We start from the raw sequence: 25610 nt of genomic DNA on the forward strand, positions 1-25610 counted from the left end.
AATCTTTTTTCCGTCTCTTCTAATTTGAGTATTTACCAACCGTGATCTGAAATTACTACAGGTCCCAGCATGTGCTGGGAGTGCTGCACATGCGCAGTCACGGGGCTGACGCGGTAGTGACCCTGATTCCCTTCTCCTTCCGCCGGGCGCAAAATGGCGAGCCTCGAGCCTTTAAATGAAGAATATCCGACAGAAATCCACGAGTTTTTGGTGGGGTTCGAGGAGTCACTGAAGTCTGCTGATGGAATGTTGAGGACCCTGATGTCGGTGCCCAGGAGTGAGTTGCTCCAGAAGGTAACCAACCCTTTGGTCCTCACAATGGCCTAGCATTTACTGCCCTGACTAGCTTCTTGGACCTAGGGTTGCCAACTCTCCAGGATAGGCCTGGAGTCTCTAGGAATTGAAGATCAGTCTCCACGGACACTGCTATCGTTGGGACCTTAAAAAATATTGTTTTGATTTTTTAACATTCTTTGAACATTTCCCTTTACCAGATGTAAAAACACTGAAAATCTGAGGAAAAGGCTTTTTGGCTGACAGTCAAGCATCATCCCATTGCATAATGAGTCTTTTTGCTTTCTAATTTGTGCAGGAAGGTAGTGTGTTACAAGGATGGATGTGTTGGCTGACTAGTGGCTGGAGTGTGGGGGCAAGTCATGTGGTGAAATCTCCAGGAATGCATTTAATCACAGTTGGCAACCCTAGTGAGACCTCAACTGGAATATTGTGTATTTAGGAAATATGTGAAAGCATTTGGAGAGGTGCAGAAAAGATCCATGAGAATGGTTCCAGGAATGAGGTGCTTCAGTTATGTGGATAGATTGGAGAGGTTGGGGCTGCTCTCCTTGGAGAAAAGGTTGAGAGGAGGTTTTTTGGAAGTGTTCAAAATCATGTGGGCAGAGTAGATAGGGAGAAACTGTTCCCTCCCACTTGTGAAAGGATTGAGAATGAGAGGGCTCAGATTTAAAGTAACTGGCAAAAAAGAACAATGGCGATGTGAGGAAATTTTTTTTTACGCAACAAGTGATTAGGATCTGGAATGTGCTGCCTGAGTGCATGATGGAGGCAGATTCAATCATGGCTTTCAAAAGGGCATTGACAGTCGCCTGAAGAAGAAAAATTTGGAGAGCTACAGGGAAAAGGCACTAGGTGAATTACAGAGAGCTGGCACAGAGATGACAGGTTGAATGGCTGCATTCTGTGCTATGACCATTCTATGATTCTACCTTATTTCAGAGGGCAGATGAGCCATCCACATTGATGTGGGTCTGGAGTCACGTATTGGCCAGGTAAGGATGACAGATTTCCTTCCTTAAAGCATACCAAGAATGTGATCTCATTAGAGTGGGTACAGAGGAAATTTCCCAAGATGTTGTCAGAAATAGACAATTTTAACTTTGAGGGAAAAAATGTATAGGCTGAGGTTTTCTTTGGAACAGAGCAGGCTGAGGAGGGATTTAACTGGGGTGTTAAAAAATGGAGGTGCCTAGATGGAGTGGATTGGAAGGATCTTCTTTGACAGGTCAATAACCAGGTTTTAGCAACATCAGTGAAATTATGTTAACATTAACTCTTTTTCTCTCTCCACAAATACTGCTGATCTGCCGAGTGTTTCCAGCATTTTATTTTTATTTCAGATTTCTAGCGTCTGCAGAATTTTGCTTTTGCAATATCCATGGGGCACAGATTTAAAGTTGTTGGTAGAAGGATTAGAGGGGAATTGAATAATTGTTTCACCCAGAGGGTGGTGAGGGTCTGGAACTCACTGACTGAAAGGGTGGTAGAGATAAAAGCCCTCATTGCATTAAAAAAAAACACTGGATTTGCCCTTGAGGTGCAATAACCAACAGAGCCGTGGATCAAGATCTGGAAGGTGGGTTTAGACTGGATAGCTGAATGACCTCCTTATATGCTGTAAGTCTTTCTTTGTTTCTAGTGAACTGGATGGGTTTTTTATATCAATCCGGTACTGCTTGGTTGCCATTACTGATGCTAGCTTTTCATTCCAGATTTTGAGTATTGCTGACAAAAAGAGACTTGTCGAAGCTTTTCGACTTATACTCATCAGGCCACTTGCAAGAATACCAGTATAAGGGGAAGACAACAATTTATACTGTATGTTGTTATGATCCCAGCTGATGTTACTACCAGACAACTCAATCCCAGGGTGGAACCCATCGTGATACATCCTAACTTTTTGTTTAGATATGTGGAGCGTGGCTACTGAACAGTGTCACAGGAGTCAGCTGATGAACTTTTAACAAAGGAATAAAACATTCATTAAACCAGAAAAGATGAACTATGTTGCAATACTCCCTCATCCATAACTGTACCTTTACAGATATATACAGATTTGTAAGGATAACACAAGTTACAAAAGCTACCTTATACTCTAATGTTCACAGTAAGAACACAGCCCCATGTAAACCAATAGGTGACCTGTGGCTAGGTACACCACATTCTGAAACCAAGTGACAGATGTTACCCCAAACAGATGCTCTCCATAGATGCTTGTGTCACTGTGAGCCAACCAGCCTCACTGAATTTCGTCTTTCACATGATGGTTTCCAATCTCCACTCTCGAAGAACTTGCTCTGGAACTTTCTCCCAAACAACGCTTTCTCTCAGATGCTTTCCACAAAGATCCCTCCAAGATTTTGAACTCTCCTTCTGACGTTCCTTTCCCCGGATCACAATGTGCACTCAAGCTTCCTTCCATGCACTTTCTCACACTGACTCAGCCATGCCAACAGAACACTGTTCACATGCCCATAGTAAACAGTTCCAGACTTTCTGCTGTCCCCTTGGATCTTCCGGCTTCTTTATTTAAATCTGCTTCCTGCTTTCTTTTCTCTAAGCTTGGAGCCTTCCTCTCTGCTCTTTACTTTCACTTCCACAGAACTGGACCTTTTCCAGATTCCTGTCCTTGTCCTTTGATTAGACTGTCCTCTTGGGACCTTTCCTGTTCCACTGCCCTGGATTTGGGGACTTTCTACTTCAGTTTCTGGAACTTGCTTCTGCAGTCCCTTCTGCTTGTCCAGCCTCTCTGGCAGCTGGCTTCAGCTGGACTCAAACTGCTTTTCTTTTTGTGTGTGGGTGTGTTCGTTCCCTCTCTGGACCCCTGTTGCTAGGCAACAGCACAGTTTTTTTTAAACCTTGTTTTAACTTACCAAAACCACTACCTCCTCTTGATAACACAGCTCTCCACTTCAAGGGTCATCAAGCCCATTAGAATTGCAGGTATAAAAACAGAGAGCTTTAGACCTGCTGTCTTCATTCAAAAAGGAAACTAGATCACAGGTTTCACCGTTTAACCTGCAAATAGTAAAAAACTATAAAATGAACTTAGGAATAAGTTATATCCCTAAGTTTAACACGCCCTAACTAATACACATAACTAACTTAAACTGCCTCTATTTCCTAACAATGTGAAGAGTGTGCTGATTGGTTGGCAATTGGCGTTGCCATGAAGAATGCACCACTGATGGTGACCGACAGTTAACTGCCAAGCATTGTTTGAAATTTATACCAGGCATCTTGATTCTGATTGGTCAAGGCATTGCCCTGAGGAATGAATCAGCGAATGGCTGTCACTTATTTTATTCAGCTGAAACAGGCGCAATGTGTGTATCTGTCCTTTGTTTGCAAAGAACAGGTCCCTGTGTATTATGTTTATGTGTGTATGTATATATGATACACATACATATATTAATACAGCTGCCTGGGTTAAATTTCAAACAATGCTTGGCAGTTAACTGTCAGCCATCATCAGTGGTGCAGTCTCTATAGCAACACCACTTGCTAACCAATGAGCACTCTCTTCACATACAGTATAAATTGTTGTTTTCCCCCTTATATTGGTACTCTTGCAAGTGTCCTGATGATTGCAAGATGAAATGCTTAGACATGTCTCTTTTTTTTCAGCAATACTCAAGTTCTGTACTACCAAATGACTATCCCAGATGTCCTTAAATTCAATTCACTGAATTTAAGTCCCGCAGCTGCCAGTGGAGGGATTTGATGTCACACCTTTGGAGCGTTAGTCCAGAAACACAACCCTATGTTCCATTGGGTCTGCTGTCAGCAAGACCCCAATAACTGACGCAAAAGTGAAAAGTTTTACACTGATGCTGGGAAATCTGAATTAAAAAGACAATGCTAGAAATCCTTAGCAGTTAAGGCAGCATTTCTGGAGAGAGAAACAGAGCTAACATTTTGGGTAAATGACCTTTTATCAGGACCTGTTCCTCTCCACACTTGCTGCCTGACCTGAGTGTGTTCTGGCCTTTTCCCTTTTTAATCACAGCATTTAGCATTCATTTCAATATCAAGAAGGTGAGGAAGGTGTATCGTCTGCTAGCTCCTTCAATCAAAACCAATTTGTAGTTTATCTCTCCCCTACCACCATACCCCCCAGAACCCTGTTACATTGTGATTTTTTTTTTAAAACAGAAGCAGAATACTGTGGATCCTAGAAACCTGAAATGTTAACATTAAGTACTGGAATTTCACAGATACTACCCGACCAGCAGTGTATTTCCTGCACTTCATCTCCTTTTCAAACCTATTGTCTGTTCCTCAAAGCTCACCCTTCACATTCCAGCTCTACAGTCTAATCCTTTCCTTTCTTGAGCCCTTCTGCCAATTAGTTCCATACTCACTTCTCCCACAGTTTCCTTTCCCTGTTTGATTCCGTCAGTCTGCCTTCATCTCACCCACACCATGGTCAATGCTTATGATCATTGCCATGGTGAGTTATGCCTCCTTGAATCCTCTACATTGCCTGTGATTTGATTGGCTATCTATGCCTTTCACAATCTTGGGACATCTAAGTGCTCCCCAGCCAATGAACTTTTTATTTTGAAGTGCAAATGATTACTTGGTGGGTGAATATGGCAGCGAATTTAGACACGGTAATATCTTGTAAACATTAATGAGATGACTGACTGTTCTGTGCTGGGTGTTAAATGAATGTAGACAAGAAATATCTTTGGGTTCCTTTGACAGCACGCCATAAAGCTGGCAGGAGTTTTAGTTAATGTCTCACCTGAAAAACAAATGGCACACATACAATGCAGCACTCCCCCTTGACATTTTGGCTTGGGTTATTTACTCAAATGCTGGAATGGAGCTTGAACCCACAACCTGGATGTTGAGGTGAGCGTGTTGCCAAACTGATATTTAAGATTTGTCTTTACTTTTTCATTAGTCTCCTAAGATCCATTTGATGCAAGCTCCCAACTCACCTGTAACTTTGCCACACTGCACAAGGATGATATTTTAAATTTGAGGCATTGCTGGAGTGGGAGCCATTGCTGGCTGTGCCTTCAGCTGCTTGGGCCCTAAACTCTGGAATTCCCTCCCTATACCTCTGTGCCTCTGTTTCCTCCTTTAAGATGCTCCTTAAAACCTTGGGGCCTAGACAACTGACCACATGGCCATCAATGGTGGAGCAATTATATTAAGGAATGCATGAGGCCAGAGTTAGGAGTGCAGATATCTTGGAGGTTTGTGGGGTTGGAAGAGATTATAGGGATAAGGAGGGGTGAAGCTATTAAGAGACTTGAAAACACAGGTGATAATTTTAAAGTCAAGATGTTGCTTGACTGGGAGCCAATGTAGGTCAGTGACCAGAGGGGTGACTTGCTGCTAGCTAAGACATGGGCACCAGAATTTGCATGACCTCAAGTTTACGGAGGGTAGGATGTGGGAGACTAGCTAGGAGTTCACTGGAATAATTTAGTTCAGTGGTAATGGGGGGTGGGGCGGGGCATGGATAAGGGTTTCAGCGGCAGATGAGCTGAGACAGGGGCAAAGTCAGGCGATGTTACAGAGGTGAAAATAGGTGGTCTTAGTGATGATGTGAATGAGGTTGGGAACTCGTCCCTGGATCAAACCTGGCACCATGGCAGCGAATGGACTGGCAACAGTCTGAGATTAAGCCAGGGAGAGGAATGGAGTCGGTAACTAAGGAATGGAGTTTGGAATGGGGAATAAAGACAATGGCTTTGGTCTTCCAGTATTTAAGGAGAAGCAATTTTTGCTCATCTAGTTCTGAATGTCAGATATGTAATCTGTTAATTTGGGAGTTGAGAGAGGTGGTTGTGAGGTAGAGTGGATGTTGTCAGCATACCTGTGCAAACTAATGCTGTACCTTCAGATGATATTCATTGAAGGGCAGCATGTAGTTGAGAAAATAGGAGGGGGCCAAGGGTAGATCCTTGGGGAAACACCAGAGATATGTGTGGGAGCAGGAAGTGAAACCTTCTCAAGTGATTCTCTGATTGTGATTAATTAGATAATGGAACATCATGAGAGTAGTCCCACGCAGCTGGATGATGGTGGAGAGGCATTGGAGGAGGATGATGTGGTCAAATGTGTCAAAGGCTGCAGACAGATCAAGAAGGATGAGGAGGGAAAGTTTGCCTTTGTCAGAGTCATAATGTCATTTGTGACTTTGATAAGAACGGTGTAGGCATTTACCCAGAATGGGTGTGCTTAAAATAAAACTCACATGATAAAATCATTTTTGTGGTCATGGAAATCAGGCAGAGTGTTTTATGCAACCTTTGAGAGATGATACAGCTGAAACATCAGTTAAAAGCCCTGCTCATAAAAATGGCACTCAATAACACTTAATGAAAAAAATAAAATTATTGCTGGCTTTGTAATTCAAGTTCAGCTCTTATCCTAAATTGTCTGAGTTTCTCTGCCTTTTAATAAGTGTGGATATTTTTTTTTCTCGGGCACTACCTCTCAATTTTTCACAATGATCTAGAATTTACTCCATTGCTTTTGTAAATGCAGTCCGTGTAATCATTGGAAAATTCCAATTTTTTAAAAATTTGGGTCAAGCTTGCAGATGCGCAAGTAGAATTGCAGCCAAGTTCTCGGTTGATCCAAAACTATTAACTTGCTTAAGCTGAGAAAATAGTTCAGATTTGATAAATGTTTGTCATCGTGTTAGTAACATTCCAGGGTGAGTTTGCTGCTTGATCATGAACAGTTTATCGTTTGATACAGCTTCCATAAACATCTCCATTGTGCAAGTTAAGCTCTAGTGTCTAACTCTAAACTGTTGCTGGAGGCCCAGGCATTATTGTATTTTTCATCGAGCACACTACAGTTTTATTTTCTGAAGAGATTATGTTTCCCTGGCCAAGTTCCTGTGAAGTTGGCAGCTGTCATTTACAGCAGTGTTCCGTCACGTGTACCCACAGTGCAGAGTTAAAACTAATCTGGCTTTGTTTCCCTTTAACAAAACCTATTTCCTCCTTTGTTTCCATCTAAGGATCATGCTTCTGATTTAAGGTGGACAGAAGAGGTCCACAGAATACATTCAGTACATACAGGAATCCTGAGCAGTGCCACAGCTTATACCTTTTTGTTTGCTGGCTTCATGAGCATTCATGCCTGAAATGTTAAAGTAGCCAATGCAAACTATAATATTCCACACACCAGTGCAGCGTGTGGTTCGATATTCAGGAGGCCAAATCTTAATGTAGAAATAATAAGTCCTAGTGCTTTAAAAGCTGTTTCACGCCTATTGACAAGCCTTTCCCAAAGCTCCAAGGTGCCACAGCAAAAGTCTCATGATGGATCTCCTGTCAGGGCATGTGGAGTCAGGGGCCAGTTAGTAAGATACATTGGACGATGGCTTGAAATCTTAACATGAGAGAGAGAGAGAGAGAGAGGAGTAAGCCATTCCACCATTCTTGCCTGCTCTGGATGTTCAATAAGATCTTGGCTGGTCTGATTGACTCCGCTTTCCTGCTTGCCCGTCCCCATAACCCTTGACTCATTTGTCGATCAGAAAACTGCCTAACGCAGCCTTGAATATATTCAATGACTCAGCCTTTGCTGCTCTCTGTGAAGAGAATTCCAAAGACTAAAGACGGTCTGAGAGACCTTAAAATCAGAGGGTAGGATTTATGAGACGATTCTCAGATTGGCAGAAGGTGCAAAGTGATAGTCCACAGGGATAAAAACTCACATAGCACCTTTAACATAATGAAACACCCCAAGGCACTTCACAGAAGCTTCATAAAACAAAATATAACACTGATCTACATGAGACATTGGGACAGGTGGGCAAAAGCTCGTTCAAAGAGGTAGGTTTTAAGGATTGTTTTAAAGGAGGAAAACAAGGTAGAAAACTGGAGAGGTTTAGGGAAGGAATTCCAGAGCTTTGGGCCTAGGTAGCTGAAGGCATGGTGAAGTGATTTAAAATTAGGGGTGTCCAGGAGGCCAGAATTAGAGAAACACAGATATCTTGGAGGGTTGTGGGGCTGGAGGAGATTACAGAGATCTGTGCTGGGACTGCAGGTTTTTTCTAACCATACAACTAACTGCTTGGACTCCAGTTGGAGGTATGGTGCCATTTGAAGATGATGCTAAATTGGTGATTGTAGTGTATGATGTCAGCACCGTAATACAGGAAGGCATAACTAGGCCTGCAGAGTGGGTGAATAAATGACAAATGAAGTTCAATATAGCAAAGTGTGAGGTAGTTCATTTTGATGGAAGGCATCATGAGGACATTCATTTCTTGTAAGTAACTAAATGGGACAAAGGTCTGGGATTGGAGGTACATAAATCACTAAAGTCATGCAAGCTGCTAAGGCCTTAAAGTGTGTGAACAAAGTATTATGGTCCCTTTTAGAGGAATATGGAACTTAGTTTAGACCACACTCATTAGGATACTGCACAGTTCTAGTTTCTATATTATGAAAAGGATATTGGAGAAAGCGGAGAAAAAAAATTGACAAGGATGTTACCAGAATTGAGACGATGCAACCTGCAAGGAAGTGTAAGCAGCCTGGGGCAGCTTTTCTAGAAGATTTAGGATTAAGAGGAGATCTGATGGAGTCTTTAACATTATGAAGAGGTTCACTAGATTGCATGTGGGGAAGCTGTTCTCACTTCTGGCTGAGTCCAGAATTAGGGGGCTAAATATTGTAGGACACACTACCATATGGTGTGTTTGTAGCAAATAACATTGAAGCATTTAAGGAAAGGATTGATGCGTACTTGAGAAAGGAATATGCAGGCAGAATGGGAGGCGGTACTTAGATTCAGACTAACTGGCCTATGTCAGGGTTTGCACTCCACAATAGCTTCCTCTGAATCTGTGCTGTAGATTCACAATGTGAGTTGTTTGAACCAGTAATTCACAATCTCACAGTGCAGAAGAGGCCCTTCAGCCCATTGAGTCTGCACTGACATGTGAGAAACACCTGACCTACCTACCTAATCCCATTTACCAACACTTGGCCCATAGCCTTGAATGTTATGATGTGCCAAGTGCTCATCCAGTTACTTTTTAAAGGATGTGAGGCAACCTACCTCCACCACCCTCCCAGGCAGTGCATTCCAGACCGTCACCACCCTCTGGGTAAAAAAGTTTTTCCACTCATCCCCCTAAACCTCCTGCCCCTCACATAACTTGTGTCCCCTCATTACTGACCCTTCAACTAGTGGGGGACAGCTGCTCCCTAATCACCCTGTCCATGCAAATCGTCCATGATTTGGCTGCATGATGACATTACCCTCCAAATTTCAGCATCAGAATCTTGCTTGAAGATGTTGTTGTGCCTGCCCCTATTAATAACACTTCATTGTTTCCATTAATTTTTTTTTTCTGAAAACTAAATGTAACAGGCACAGTGGTGATGGTTGTAATGGGAGAGCCAAAGCCAGTCTTGCTGCAGCCACTTCCAGGAGCCCTAATCCGACACTTAGCTGCCTTACTAAATTATCAGACTGCTTACCCTAAATCCAGTACTAGATGAGCAGAAATTTCCACCAATTCACTATTTTTGGTCTCTGCTCCAAACAATTACTGACTCCATCCCTCTCCCTGGCAACAATCTGAGATTAAGCCTGTTTGTCTGTAACTTTGGTGTGACACTTGATCCAAAGATGTGCTTCCAACCTCCTGTTTGTGCCATCACTAAGGCCATCTATTTCCACTACCGTAACATCGCCCCATTTCAGCTCATCAGGCTGTTGAACCCTTCATTCCTGCCTTTGTTACCTTTAGACATGGCTATCCTAACATACTCCTGGCTTGTCTCCCAAATTCTACTGGCTTGGAACAAGATAGCTTGTGACAGGAGAGTATAAATTAGGGTAATTAATTAAACATTTGCAATTGTCAGACATGCTTGAGAGAAATATTTTATTAACGTGGAGTAACTCAGAAGTAACTTGAATATTTCATGCATCCTGGCATTCACAGGTCATAAATAGAGATACTCGTAATTGTTACCTGCATTTTAAAATTAAGTTTTTCACAAACTACTGATTATTGAATAATTTCACGCTCTATTCATTGAATGCCTCACATTAGTTCAATGTATTTCGCTGTATTTTGAACAAATTGGGAGTCTATAGAGTTGTTCATTTTCTTGATATTTTTATCTTATTCGTTCATGGGATGTGGGCATCACTGGCAAAGCCAGGATTTGTTTCCCATCCCTAGTTGCCCTTGAGAAAGTGGTGGTGAGCTGCCTTCTTGAACCGCTGCAGTCCATGTGGTGTAGGGCCAGCCACAGTGCTGTTCGGGAGGGGGTTTCAGGATTTTGACCCAGTGACAACTCAGGATGGCGTGTAACTTAGAGGCAAACTTGCAGTTGTTGGTGTTCCTATGTGTCAACTGCCCTAGTTCTTTTAGGTGGTAGAGGTTTAGTTTTGGAAGATTCTTGTTTTGCTAATGTGGACATTTTGTTAGTCTAACCAGAATTTTTTCAACAGAATAGTTTGTCAAAGGGAATGTAGAATATATTATATTTTAAATAAAATATATTTTTGAAAGTAAGTATTCTATTAAATCTAGCAAAGAAAAACTCTTTCACTGCAGATCAATTTTGATGTTAAATGAATCCTGTTCCAAAAACTAATTGCTTTATTAGCCTAAACCTTATTTTCAGAGTAAAACTGCACCTCAGTGATTCTTTTTCCTCTTTCAGTTGGACCCTCTTGAGCAAGCTAAGCTGGATTTAGCCTCTGCTTATGCATTGAATTCAATGTTTTGGAGTAAGTATTGCTGATCTTTTGTGTGTCTGGTGGATGCTATAACATTTATTTTCCATTTTTTTTCCCCCGGAGGCATATTGTAATAACTTGTTTCTTCTTTGCTTCTTAGTATACCTCATCACACAAGGAATTAACCCCAAAGAACATGGTGTCAAACAGGAATTGGTAAGATAGTGTTTGTGGCCTGTGCATGGTCTTGGTTTTAATCGCTTGGGTGGTCATGAGTTGTCAAAAATATAATTACAAAACAACTTTTATAGCCAGCAATTGACCTTAAGGCTACCTCCCACTATTCTAAGTTTCAAAACTATAAAGTATTACGGACTCTTCAAAATCATGTGGTACCCAGGTGGAATTGAGAGAGAGAATCTATTCTGATGGTGGTTGTAGGAGGTGGGAGGAAGGTCAATAACCAGAGAGAACAGATATAAGGTGATTGGCAAAAACAGCATGAGGTCGACTGGTTTAATGCAGAGAGTGGTTAGGATCTGGAATTTGCTGCCTGGGATTGTGGTGGAGGCAGATTCAATCATGACTTTCAAAAGGGACTTGGATAAATACTTGAAGAGGAAAAAAACTTGCAGGACTAGGAGAAAGGGTGGGGAAATGAAACCAGCGAAATTGCTCTTGCAGAGAGGCAACACTGACATGATGGGCCGAATAACCTCATTCTGTGCTGTAACCATTCTACATTTATGATTTATGGTCTACTCCTTGAACAGTGACACCATTATGATTGAACATGAATGAGCTGTAATAAAAATGTTGGAAAAACTCAGCAGGCCTGGTAGTACCTGTGGAAGGAAAAACAGTTAAAGTTTCAGGTCATTATGAACAGCTTTTCCCACTTTTACCTCCTCTGGGCCTATCTTGTGACATTACCATCCCCTTTTGTCTTGCCCCGTCATCTCTTTTGTTATTTCATCTCTCCTGCTTTCCACCTATCACAGATCTTACCTTTTATTCTTTCCTCCCCCTTTCCCTGCTTCTGTACTTGTTTAAAACCCATTACATCTCCAACTTTTTCCAGTTCTAATGAAAGGCCATTGATCTGAAATGTTAACTCTATTCCTCTCTCCACAGATGCTGCCAGATCTGCTGAGTATTTCCAGCATTTTCTGTTTTTACTTTAATCTTCCAGCATCCGCAGTATTTTGCTTTTGTACAGAATGAGTTGTCGAGAACTCTAGTTGCTGGTATCATTTAATTTCCTGGGATGTTGCATCATTTAAAAAGCATTCTTTTTGAGTGTGTCTATGGTATGTGTAATAACTGACTGCGGCAATACTCAAAGCACAATTTTGGTTGTAATTTTAATTGTTGTGGTTCCTTCAATGATCTACATAGGTCTAATGTTTCTTGCAACAGCAAGAAAATTTCTAAGCAAATCACTGTGCACTGTGAAGAGAAAAAAAAGTTAATCAAATAAATCGAACATGTCCCTCAGTCGAACTTCCATTATTTGCATCCGCATCAAACAAATGCACAGTTTATAACCTGTTTATTCCACTTGTGAAGCACACAGTAATTTGTCTGATATTGACTTGAGGTCGGTAGAACATATTTCTGAACATTTGATAGATTTCTATTGAACATTTTCTGTCTGAAGTGCATGTGTACAGTAAAACCTATCATCTAAAAAGGGTGGGAAGGAAACGTAATATTTGAACAGTTTAGAATGACCCAGTGTCTCATATTGAATTTGATGTAAATCCTATCACAACATTAGAAACTGCTGCAGTTTGGGGGCCATGATTACAAACTGGATTGATTTTTTTAATATGTATTGCTCAGAGAATCCTGACATTTGGCTGCTAATGTTTCTTGCAACAGCAAGAAAAATTCTAAGCAAGTCATTGTGCACTGTGAAGAGAAAAAAAAGTTAATCAAATAAATCGAACACGTGCTAGATTTTGGGAAGTTGCAGTCTTGCATAAATGACTCAGATGGTGTCTGCCAAGAGGCTAGAGTGATGGGACTGGGTTGTAGCCAGATCTGAGTAGAAAGTAAAGTTAACTCCCCAAAATGAGAAGTTATGGGAGCAAATACGACAGATCTGAAAATATGACCCTTAAGAAAATGTTTATGACAGGTTTTGAATACTAAATACTAGAAGGGATTTTAATAGTTTATTAGTGGTTGTTATTCTTTTGTAGCTAAGAGACTATTGGTATGTATTCCTGTTAATCCCTTTAACTTCAGTTAACTTCAAACTTCTTTGTCATAAGTGCCATGCTGACTGGTGTAGGCAACCATGGTCTTCCATGGCCTTCCAAGCTTGCTGATTGTAGCAACAGTAGGTGACCTTGTTGGAGTTCTGGTTAAGCCAGTCTTTAATGTTGTCTCGCTGCTTCCTTTCACTGTTGGCCTCTTGCTTTTCGTCCATTAACCCTTCTGGTGGTGATTAGGCTGCAACTCTTCTGCCCAGATAACATGTTTTCAGAACTCCTTTTTGATATTATTTAAGAGTTCTCTTGTTCTCTTGGTGTCATCCTTCTTACTTATATTTCAAACTTCTTACTGAGAATATTGTTGACGGAGGGAGCATCTCCTTGGATATTCCACATGATGTCTGAGGTAAAGGTGTGTGGTCGATTCATTTTATCTTTGTAGCCTCTGATCTCTTGTGACTCTGAGCTTTTACCTCCCCCTGGGGTGACTCCCAAAAATCTGCTTTCAGAAAAAGAGAGTGCAGTTGTGCTACCACAGGTGCACTCTCAAACTGGACATCTGTGCAGTGAACACAAAGAATGCCAAAGTGGCTAAACTGGGAACCAAGTCTGTAATTGGACTATGTCATGTCCAGTCGTTCAATCTGTCTTGATATTTCTGTTGTGGTTTTAAATGAGTGATGCTGTCACTTTTCAATTTTCTTCCTGAAGATGGAATGAGTGATATCAATGGAGATTAAACAGTAAAATGGAAAATTGGGGGAAAATAAATCAAGACCTTTATATACAGTGATAAAAACAAAAAAACTGCGGATGCTGGAAATCCAAAACAAAAACAGAATTACCTGGAAAAACTCAGCAGGTCTGGCAGCATCGGCGGAGAAGAAAAGAGTTGACGTTTCGAGTCCTCATGACCCTTCGACAGAACTTGAGTTCGAGTCCAGGAAAGAGCTGAAATATAAGCTGGTTTAAGGTGTGTGTGTGGGGGGCGGAGAGATAGAGAGACAGAGAGGTGGAGGGGGTTGGTGTGGTTGTAGCGACAAACAAGCAGTGATAGAAGCAGAATATCAAAAGATGTCAACAACAATAGTACAATAGAACACATAGGTGTTAAAGATAAAGTTGGTGATATTATCTAAACGAATGTGCTAATTAAGAATGGATGGTAGGGCACTCAAGGTATAGCTCTAGTGGGTTTTTTTTTTTTATTTTATATAATGGAAATAGGTGGGAAAAGGAAAATCTTTATAATTTATTGGGAAAAAAAAAAAAGAGAAGGGGGAAACAGAAAGGGGGTGAGGATGGGGGAGGGGACTCACGACCTAAAGTTGTTGAATTCAATATTCAGTCCGGAAGGCTGTAAAGTCCCTAGTCGGAAGATGAGGTGTTGTTCCTCCAGTTTGCGTTGGGCTTCACTGGAACAATGCAGCAAGCCAAGGACAGACATGTGGGCAAGAGAGCAGGGTGGAGTGTTAAAATGGCAAGCGACAGGGAGGTTTGGGTCATTCTTGCGGACAGACCGCAGGTGTTCTGCAAAGCGGTCGCCCAGTTTACGTTTGGTCTCTCCAATGTAGAGGAGACCACATTGGGAGCAACGAATGCAGTAGACTAAGTTGGGGGAAATGCAAGTGAAATGCTGCTTCACTTGAAAGGAGTGTTTGGGTCCTTGGACGGTGAGGAGAGAGGAAGTGAAGGGGCAGGTGTTGCATCTTTTGCGTGGGCAAGGGGTTGTGCCATAGGAGGGGGTTGAGGAGTAGGGGGTGATGGAGGAGTGGACCAGGGTGTCCCGGAGGGAGCGATCCCTACGGAATGCCGATAAGGGGGGTGAAGGGAAGATGTGTTTGGTAGTGGCATCATGCTGGAGTTGGCGGAAATGGCGGAGGATGGAGTTTTTCCAGGTAATTCTGTTTTTGTCCTTTATATCCAGTAGTACTTTTCATGATCTCTAGTTGTAAAATGGTTTACAACCAATGAATATTTTTGCAGTCTAGTTATTGTAATACAGGGAAACGAGACAGATAATTTGCACAGCAAGCTTCCACCAAGAACAACAAGAATAAAAAAAGACACATTATCTAATCATTTAAGGGAATTTTTTTTTATTCATTCATGGGATGTGGGCATAGACCAGCATTTATTGCTCATTCCTAATTACCAATGATGAGATGGTGAGCTACCTTCATGAACCACTGCAGTCCCATGTATAGGTACACCCGCAGTGCTGTTAGGGAGGGAGTTCTAGGATTTTGATCCAGCGACAGTAAAGGAACAGTGATATATTTTTAATTCGGGATGGCGTGTGACTTGGAAGGGAACTTGGTGCTCCCATGCACCTGCTGCCCTTATCCTTCTGGGTGTTAGAGGTTGTGACCAATAACTGAAGATCTCAACCACTGCTTTTCAAATAGTGCATGGAATCTTGTGTGAACCACCTAAGGAGCTTTGTTTGGTTTAATCTGAAAGGCAGCACATCCGACAGTGCAGTACTTCATTGATTCTGCACCAAAGTGAGACAGATGTCAGCCTAGCCTGTGTTCAAATTTCTAGAATAGTTTGAACATACAATCTCTGACTCTCCTGTTGGAAGAGCACTACCACTGAGCTGAGTCCAGCATCTAAAGCGATAGTTTTTACAACGTGCGCTTTCATCCCACCGCCACGTTGAACAGAGCCTCCTGAGAATGGATCGTTTTTCCAAAAGTAAAATCTGATGACCTGAAACAATCTTGTGTGGGCTCTTGCGAATTGAATACCACTGTAAAACTGGAAGTCTCTGGCTTTTCTGTCACCTTCTAAAGTCTAAATGGTTTTGTCCTGTTTTGTTGCTGCCACTAAATGGAAGATTGTAGCCTGCAGACATTGTTGCAAATTGGCTACCAACATTTGCCAGTTTTTATTTAATTTTTATTTTCATTTCATTCAACCAAATGGGTCTGATTTTTATCCAACCGGTGAAGTGAACAGTATTCAGTGAGCCTGTATGTGGCAGAGTCAATGTCAGCACTTCATTTTTGGATGGTCTTTTAATTAGCAGTTCTGTATAGCTTGATTAAATATCACTTCACAAATAAAGCTGCTCAAAATCCATTAGACTAGAATTTCTTGAGTTTGATGTGATATCTTACAGCCAGCTGCATTGTGGGGGAAAATATAAACTCAGCAAGGGCTTCGTCACATTTTTTATTTTTTAAAAAAAACACCACTGGGCAAAAGAGGCCTTCACAAGTAATCGTCTCAAGTCACCAAACACTGGTACCTTTAAGGTTTTTGATCTATACGTGAATTCTTAATGTACCTGAATTCTGAAGATATAGGTTATGCATAAGGAAATGATGAACTACACAGAAGTAAGTACAATAAAGCATGCTGTCTTTCAAGGGCAGGTAGCCACTATTTGTCTGCCCGTTTCATGAGTCAGTGTTCAGGATGACCTATTTGCTTGAAACATCAACTCCTTGCAGTCAGAAGGAACATTAAAGTGCCTGGTAAATGATGTTCTGGCTACAAGTGTCCAACTATTGCTTTTGGGGTTATAGAAATACTGGATTAATTGGATGTTACAACATTGGCATCTTAACGGTCTCAATTAGATTTATTTCCGAGTTGCATCCTGTTAACCTGCTGCAAATTGTGATTTAAGACGGCAGTGATTATGCCTCTGTTGCTAATTCCTCAAAGTGCAGCTTTTTGATTATTAGCCAGGAGCACAGTGATAGGGATAATGGGATGATTTGAGCTCCAGCTATGGTTAGTGCCTATGCCCTTGTTCCTCCTCCAGGTTAATGCCTCTGTTCCTCTTTCCCCTTACTAAAACATATTTTTGAATTTGTAGTTAGAGACGATTCATCAGTATCAGCTTCCATGTTTTGAATAGCTTGAGCTTGATAGTTTTATGATGCTGTCTGAACCTGCCGTATGATAGTCCTAGCTAGTACTCCAATTGAATAGAACCGATTTTGTACTGGGCAAAAAGGTTTGGGGGGGATGGGGTGGGGGTTCTGTTTCGTTTGCCTGTCAAAGTTATCTTGGCTGGAGTAACTTCAAATCAATTATAAAAATTTTTAAAGATCTCCTGTAGTGGATGTTTAGCTGCTAAACTGACCCACCTTCTTTAAGACTACTACTCTTAAAGGACACATTAAAATAATTGTAGCTGCATATAATCAAAATCTGTAAGATTGCAGTTGTAACAGTCATTTCAGATTTGAAGGTCACTAGCAGGGTTTCACCTTTCTTTATGATTGCTCTGCATTTGTGACATTCAAGTTTTAATTTTTAGCAAGTTTTAAAAATGTAAAATTAAAAAAAGAACATTTTTACATTTTCTGTCTCTCACTTTCTTTCTCCCTTTTCTTACTGCACCTGATTTGACATTAGATTCACCCACTCTGCGCTTCTTTCTCCAGCCCTTGTGCAGTTTATTTTACAATCCTTCAATGTGATTGATTAACGAAATACAGTTTTTTTCCCTGTTCACTTGGGTCTCATGCCCTGCTTCCCTCGGTGTGACGTTATTAGCTTGCTGTTTCAGCAATTTGCCATGCAAAGAAATTTAGAAAACTCAATGTGCAAAGGTGAGCCTAACTAACGTCAGGCACCGTCAGGCTACAGTGAATGATGGTCCAGTAGTTTTCTTATCCAACAAGCCAACTATTTGAAAGTTACAGAGGAATGCTGCAGGAATAGTAAATACTAGAGCCAGAATGCCTGTAGCCTATGTCCTTTCCAAAACAGTTTTAAATTATATTTAAATCACACTGGGTCCTGATCTGCAGAAACTAAATGCTGAATAAACGTGGCCAGAATTTAGTTAGTAGCTTTTAACTCTGGCTTTAAAGGGCCATAGCTTCACTGTAATATAATTATTGAATTATATGGCATATGCTCCTGTTCCTTTATAATGCAAATTATGTGATGTAGCTTGCAACACCATGGGTCATCATCTAGCAAATGAATGCTTATATATAGCAAAGATATATTCCAGTAATTAAGTAAGATAAACGGAAGGCAGTGGGGTCGTTTAAGCCTTTGGCATGGTCACCTCAGGCCCAGGTAAAGATTTCCTGCTCAGGGTTGCAACCAAGGCCAACGGCAGAATCAGCAAATTTTGGTGGTGATGACAGAAGAGCTAGAACTTTGAGGGATAATGCCTACTTACGGGTAGAGAATCCTCCTGGAAGAGGACTTAAACATACATGAGGAAGGTAATGGGAAACCGCCTTGTGTACTCTTTTACCTGGTCATATTGCTAGTTGATGTTGAAAATGGAAGGCTCCTATGAGCAGCTGAAGAGGAAAGCACAAGATCATGAGATGTGGAGAAATGAGCAGAGAACCTGCCCTTAGGCAGATCACTACTACATACTGTGTTTAGGAATATAGGAGCATGTTTCCACTACCTTTTGTGCAAAAAATGCGCTTCCTGATATCACTGATGACCTACCTCTAATATTAAGATTGTGTCCCCTTGTTCTGGATTCCTCTCCCAATAGAACTAACTTTTCTATCCTAGTAACTAGTAACTATCCTATTGATTTATTGTTTTAAACACCTCAATTAGATCACTCCATAACTCTCTAAACTCAAAGGAGTACAACCCAAGTTTATGGCTGTTAGGATCTGCTTCTGCCATTTTGTGTATATTTTCTCATCCATGCCACACTTAGGATGCTGGCAGATGGGTGATTTCTCTGTCCTCTGAATGAAGGAGTCACTGGACACTGGAGAACTACCTGTAGATTGGATACAAGCTACCATAGTACCCATTTTCAAGAAGCATGACAAAGCAGACAAAGGCATCCAAGGATCATTAATCTTCTTTCCTTGTAAAATAAAATGTATGGGTAAACTTGAGGATTACCTGTACAATAATTAGCTAAACAACAGTCAAACATGAAGAGAGAGCTCTAGACTGACCACCTTGATCTTTTTTGGGAAAATAAAACACCTAAGTGATTTGTGGTAAGCCCAATCTTTACCTAGACTTCAGAAAGGCATTTGACAAAGTTCCCAATGAAAGGCTCTTGGTTAGCTCAAAGCCTGAGGTCTGAAGGTAACGCTTGAGAATGGATAAGAAAGCAATGGGTACCTGTTAGTGGTTCTTTCAGGGTGGGTACAAGTAATGAATGGTGTGCCTCTGAGATCAGTGTTAGACCAAAACTTTCTAATCTACATTATTAACTTGAATTCAGAAATTCAATGCAAATTAGTTAGACTCATGTGTGAAGCAGAGCCTTAGACTTGGAAGAGGTAGCTCAGAAAATACAAAATGAATTGGCCAAAATATGAACAGTAGTAGATGCAGGTAAGTGTAAAGTGCTGTGCATAATGAAAACAGATGCCGTAAATTGTGCATGACTGGTGTTGAAATAGCTATGGGTGAAATTGACCGTGAAGGTGAAGTGATCAGAGAAATTTCTGATTTTCAAGGTAGAAAACAATATTATGGAGTTACCATTTCTGTGTTAAATTAATTTGCGAGAATAGGACATTAGATACTGGTTCAATGTAGTATTTGGGAAATTTAGAACTGATAATCAGGAAATACTTCACACAACAAATAATCAACACAGGGGCTGGACTGAGTATAGAATAACGGAGGGAAAAAATATCAATGTTGGATTCAAGAAACTTCATTGGAAGGGAAGAAAATAAAATCAAATCTGTTTTATGGATCATTTAACATCATAAATTAGAAAATTGGCTTGTATTCTTTTTAATTTTGGTAATGATTGTGCAATTTAAGCCTGCCAGGTGTTTCAAAATTCCAGCCAGGGTTGACATGCAGAGTGTTTTTTGTGTTCTGAGAGAGTGCTACTCCCTGAGGCTGAGGTAGATAAGATAATTAGAATGAGGAAGACTTATGAAATGCACAAACTGCCAAAGCTGCAACCATGCAGAGTTATTTCTAATTTTCAAGTGAAACTTTAGAACAGTTTGCTCATCTCAAGTTCTTAATTCCCCTCCTTCCTTGGTGCCCTTCATAAGATGAAAACCATGCTGTGAATGATTTACTAGTACAACATAAGCCATAATTACTACTTCTTATTCCAGATGCGACTTTCTCACTGCCTCGTATATTTATTTCTTCGCTGTAAAGTATCTAGTTCAGCACTTAGGCTGAAAGCTTTTTTGGCACCGTTATGCCTGTCCTGACCTGTCCAAATGACATTTTCATCTGGTTTTCATCACTTTAAGACAACATGTCTCTTGATGAATATTTCGAAACCTACTTTCTTTTCTGTTTTTTTTTGTTGGGAAAATGAAGTCAAAACTCCATCCAGTCTGCCTGGCTTTCAACTGTTCTTTTGCTGTTTGTAAAACTCATTTGCTGTGGTGAAACATCTAGGCAATGAGACCAAGTCATTCCATTTGTATCTAATATGTTTGGAGAAGGTTGCGTATAACTGATCTATGAATTAAATAATTGTTTTGTTGTGGATTATCTCTCAAGTGTGCCATAGTTTGGCTGTTAACAGTTCGGCTGTGGCTTAGGTTTTTTGTGACGTCTCTAGCCAACAATAAGTGACAATAGCCATTCTGGAGGAGACTATCCCTCTCTCTCACTGGTTCTATGTATGTTTGAACTGATGATCCCCATTAGAGCTGATGATGATGATGTTTTGGCTGAAATAATATAATTTGTCATATTTGCGCATGTATCTAAGTCACTGCTGAATTTGTTGCTCTTTTGATTTGTTCAGTGGTGTTTTTGTTTAATTTTGTCTACTATGGTGGCCCTTTTTCTGAACTAGAATTTTTCATTTTGCAGCACTCGAATTTTATCATCAGTGTGGCGGCTGACACTGAACGCGGTGGGTGGGGGTGGGGTGGTGGAGTGGCTTCTGGGGTGACTGGATCAAACTAGATTTTGAAATTGCTTTGCTGATCTTTGCCTCCTGGCGGGTGTGAGAGATTTAGCAGGCCTGCTGGGGTGGGTGTGGGTGGCGGGGGGAGGAATAAAAGCAATTTCATTTGGAATTTGTGCAAACGTTTGAAATTAAATGATCACATGGGAGATAATTCAAAGAGTTGTTTGTCCAAATCACTTTTCTTTTTGGTAGTGCGATGTCTTTTTCACAATTCTGGAACATAAAACTTTATGGAGACATGAGAGGGAATTCTGAGCCTTTTTGTTGTTTGACATGAAATTTGCCCACTTTTTTAACCAAAGTGGCACTATTCTTTAATTCTTGTGCCATTTTACCCCTGTGGTGGATTTTTAAAAAAAATAAGAAATGTGCATGCTTTTGTAGTGTGAATTAATTCTTAATTTCTGAGGTTTTACAAAAGCCTTACACTTGCTGAAAGTGGTTAAATGTTGAAGTGTTGATTTTTTTTTTGAAGCGCCTTTTCATGTAGATTACTTGGGTTATTTGTTGCACGGAGAGCAATGTACAGAGGGGAGTGATTACAATGAAATCTAAAAGAAGGGTTAAGATGACTATAAAGTGAGCAAGGCTCAGGTGGTTTTATTGTTCAAAGCTTAGCAATATTACTTCACGAATTCACTCTTGCCTAGATATATTTTTATATACTTTTCCTTTTAAAACTTAGATGCGCACAGTTGAGTCAAAATTGATTTAGGGAATGTGCTAGGTGTCTGTGCAAGTATTTTCTGCTCTCCTCTTCCTCCCCCACCATTCAACTTTATGTTTAAAGTACTTGTAAAATTGGAATGGGTTCAGTACAATAGGGAGTTTGTTCAAATGGTGCAAAAGCATTTGAGTTCATTTAAAAAAATGTATCTAATTGTAAGTGTAACAATGTTCTATTCTTATGACATGGGTTATGTTGTATGCAGTGTCAGTTCACTTGCATAAATGCTAGTGTGTGTTCTTATGCAGAAGGCAGGCCAGATCAAGTTGAGGGTAATCACTGTCTTCCTTGTGGATTGGAGCCGCTTCTATAAAGTGCCTTTTTTTATGTGTGTGTGAATTTGATGTTGTAGGAGCGGATAAGGACCTACATGAACAAAGTGAAAGAGATAACGGACCGCCAGAAGGCATCGCGACTGGACAAGGGAGCAGCATCGCGAATTGTTCGGAATGCATTGTGGGAGGCAAAGCCAGAAGGAAGGTCAAAAATACCATCCCAATCATCACATCATTGAAAAAGCAAAGAAAATTCAGTATCGTACGAACAAACGAAGAGTAACTTTGACAAGAACTTTCCTTGTCATGCCACTGGGTGTCAGTAATGTTTAACATTATAGTTTGTTTTTATTTTTTTTAAAAAGTTGCACATGAATTTTTATTTTTCTTCCCAAATAAATTTACAAGAAATCACTGCGGTAATAGGCAGCATTTGTCTTCAAGTATAATGTTTGAGAACTTATAACTTCTCAAAGGTCTCTTTTTTTGAGTACCTAGGTCTTTTGTAAGTAGTTGTTCCCATTTCCGAGGTTGTGCGTTTTTATTTTAAAATAAAGTGGTTTTTGATATAATTTGAATACTACAGTGCATTCTAGCCCTGCTTAACAGACAGGCTAGGAAGTGTGTGCTTCCTCTGTTCTAACTTAAATCACTGTATAACCAGCATGTGATGCCAGACCCAAAAACTCAGTACAAACAGGTTCCACTGCATTGACCTCAGTAACATAAACTGCACTCTGTACAATAGCGTCTTGGGGATATAGCTACACACCATTTTATGTAGACCTGAACAGAATGGTTGGTTTCATTATTAAGTAGTTTTAAAAAAAAATTGATACCCATTTATTCATTTTCAGTAGTTGGGACCCAGGCACAAAAGTTTTTTTTTGTGTAACTGTTTACATAGTTACCAGTTGGGTGAATCAGTGAAAGGGCCCTTTGACACAACTGGCGACCACCAGCACCATGGCAAAGCAGACTGCTGCGAGGAAGGTGGTGCCAACTGGCAGCCCAATCACCCAGAGAGTGGTCACTGGCTCTGCAGGAAGAATGTCCTGAGGCCAAGAAGCTGTTCAGTAACTGAACAGGGCTTCTACGATCAGGAGGAAACTGAATACAGGCAACCTGGTCATTTTAAAGGGATGAAACAAATGAACATGATTGAATATTGGGGAAATCGATCTTGCCAAAATATACAGACTATATCTTGGGGGTGTATTTTGTGGCCTTATTTTGGAACAATCAGGAAAAAACAAACCTTTTCCCTTTGGTTCTTCGCCACATCGCTGGGAATGTTGAAGCTTTATTTGCATTGTGTTTTCATGTTTGTAACGGTTTAGGGCTGAAAAATCTTGCTTTGGGAGTGCCTCTCCTGATATTACATACATTTAAGTTGGAAACCTTGTTACGATTTCATTACTAGGTTCCAGGAATGTATCTACTATTTAAAATGAGGTATTCCTGTATGTGAATTGATTATAATCTATTCCAAATGATTGCCGTAACTTAGCTCATGCTGAAGAGGAGCCTGCTGCAAGTCTATTTTCCTTTGCTGTTTAAAATACCATGAAGTTGGCACCTCAATTGACCATCCTGATGTCCACTTTCGCTGCTTTGTGTTTTCACTGGTAACTTGTAAAGTTGACTTTATTGTGTTTGGTGAAGTGAAGTTCACAACGACTACCATTCATTGATATGACAGTAAAAAGAATTAAGCCTGAAAGAAATTCAGTACTTTCCTAGTCTCTTTTAAAATGCCAACTTGGGGAGAAGCAAAGTTGAGCATTTGAAAACGTTTGACTCTCTTCAAGCAGTGCAATCTTAATGATGCCAAATGTCATTTTCAGTAAATGATCAGTGTCAGTCAAATTGGTAGTGTCCTGCATACCTGCAATGGTATACCTTTGATGTAAGCAAATATTCTGAACTGTTACAATATACGTAAGTAAATTTTCATTTTAAATACACACTTATACACACACAACTTCTGTAGTCATCGGTGTTGTGACCTTAGAAGTTTTGCTTTAGTATTTGTTTTCATTCTACACTTAAATGTTTTTGTTGGCATTTTCCTAACTCTCTAGTTTATAGAGTAGATTTAATCTTTCCTAGAAAAGGGCTTACTTAAGGTTTGAAAATGATGTAAAATAATAAGCTGAAAGTCAGCAAGTGTTTACATGAATTTATTGGTGTTTGTACATAGTGCTTCCTGTATGTAACACTTTACTGTAAATTAAAACAAATTCAGCTTCATGTATTGATTTTTTAGCTTCAAAAAGTTTAAAAAAGATTTGAAGTAATGGACAGTGAGATGCAGTGCTCCATATTTTCTTGCTGTGGCCAATCACACAAGTTTCAATGCTGCACAGCCATTTCACAGGATAATCCAATTGCAGCATCATCCATTTTGTTTTCAGCACAGGGGCTGGCTCAGTCCAACAATGCACCTATGTATTTTTATAAACATTTTCTTGCAGTGAGTGGAATTTGTGATCTGATAACCAGAAGGGAACATATGGTGGAAAGGAGCACCAAGAATCAAAAATACACTATGCTGCATCTCTTCCAAACAAAACCTGTCATCATTTTTCATCCAGAATAATTACTTACAGCAGCATTAAAATTTGCCCATAGTTTGTTTTCCAGAACATTTTGTTATTCCCTAGTTAAGGTTCAGCTTGTCTCCTAAAAGTATTAAAACGTATATAGAACATGATGTACAGCACATTGAAATACTGTGAATGTCATTCAGGTGTATAGGGGTGAAATGTCGCAGAATCTTACATCATAAAGCAAAAGTATTTTGGCAGAGAAAAAAAAACAAAGTTGAAAAATACATTTGTTGAACCCAATTTGTACTTTTGATGCTGGGAATTCTTTGCAAATTTTCCTCTCAATTGTGCAGAAAAATTTTTAGCGCAGCAAAGATTTGGCCCAGAGCGTAATTGGGAAATTGCGGTGTTACTAAAGGCGTTTGGATTACTCTTATTTTGTACATGTGGAAAGGAGCGTTTCTTAGAGTGTGCAAATGTTTAACTAAATATATCTTTTATGAAAAGGAGGCCTTGTATTTACATAGCGCTGTTCACCAACCCCATGATGTCCCAAAGTGTTTTCCAGCCAATGAAGCATCTCAGAAGTGTAATCACTGTTGTAATGTAGGAAGTGTAGCAGCCAGTTTGTTTACAAAGTTCTCAAACAGCAATGCAATCACCAGATGCACAAAAGCAATATTTGAGGGATAAAGGGCAAACTCCCCTGCTCTTCAAAGTTGTGCCATGGGATCGTTCACATGTGCCTAAGAGCACAGATGGAGTCTTGGTTTAATGTCTCATCTGAAAAATGGCACCTCCAACACAGCGGTGTTCCCTCAGTGCCGTATTGGATTGCCAGCCTAGAATTTTGTGCTCGAGCTTCTGGGTTGGGACTTGTACCCTCACCCGTCTTGAGTCAGGGGTGTGTTTCCAAACGAACCATGGCTGACTCGAGAGTCTGACTTGCCATTCTTCCTGGCTGCATTGATGTTGCAG

At 40.4% G+C, this 25610-nt stretch overlaps 1 protein-coding gene across 1 annotated transcript; it reads left to right on the forward strand.

Annotated features, from left to right (window-relative positions):
- Positions 1-75: 75 nt before the first annotated feature.
- On the forward strand, positions 76-24333 carry c1d (C1D nuclear receptor corepressor). Its single transcript, XM_041180247.1, has 4 exons — positions 76-294; positions 10971-11037; positions 11147-11202; positions 22158-24333. The coding sequence occupies exons 1-4, from the start codon at positions 154-156 to the stop codon at positions 22317-22319; spliced, it is 426 nt and encodes a 141-aa protein (XP_041036181.1). The 5' UTR covers positions 76-153; the 3' UTR covers positions 22320-24333.
- Positions 24334-25610: the final 1277 nt, after the last annotated feature.

The sequence above is a fragment of the Carcharodon carcharias genome, chromosome 2, assembly GCF_017639515.1.
Source record: "Carcharodon carcharias isolate sCarCar2 chromosome 2, sCarCar2.pri, whole genome shotgun sequence".
Classification (NCBI taxonomy): Eukaryota; Metazoa; Chordata; class Chondrichthyes; order Lamniformes; family Lamnidae; genus Carcharodon; species Carcharodon carcharias.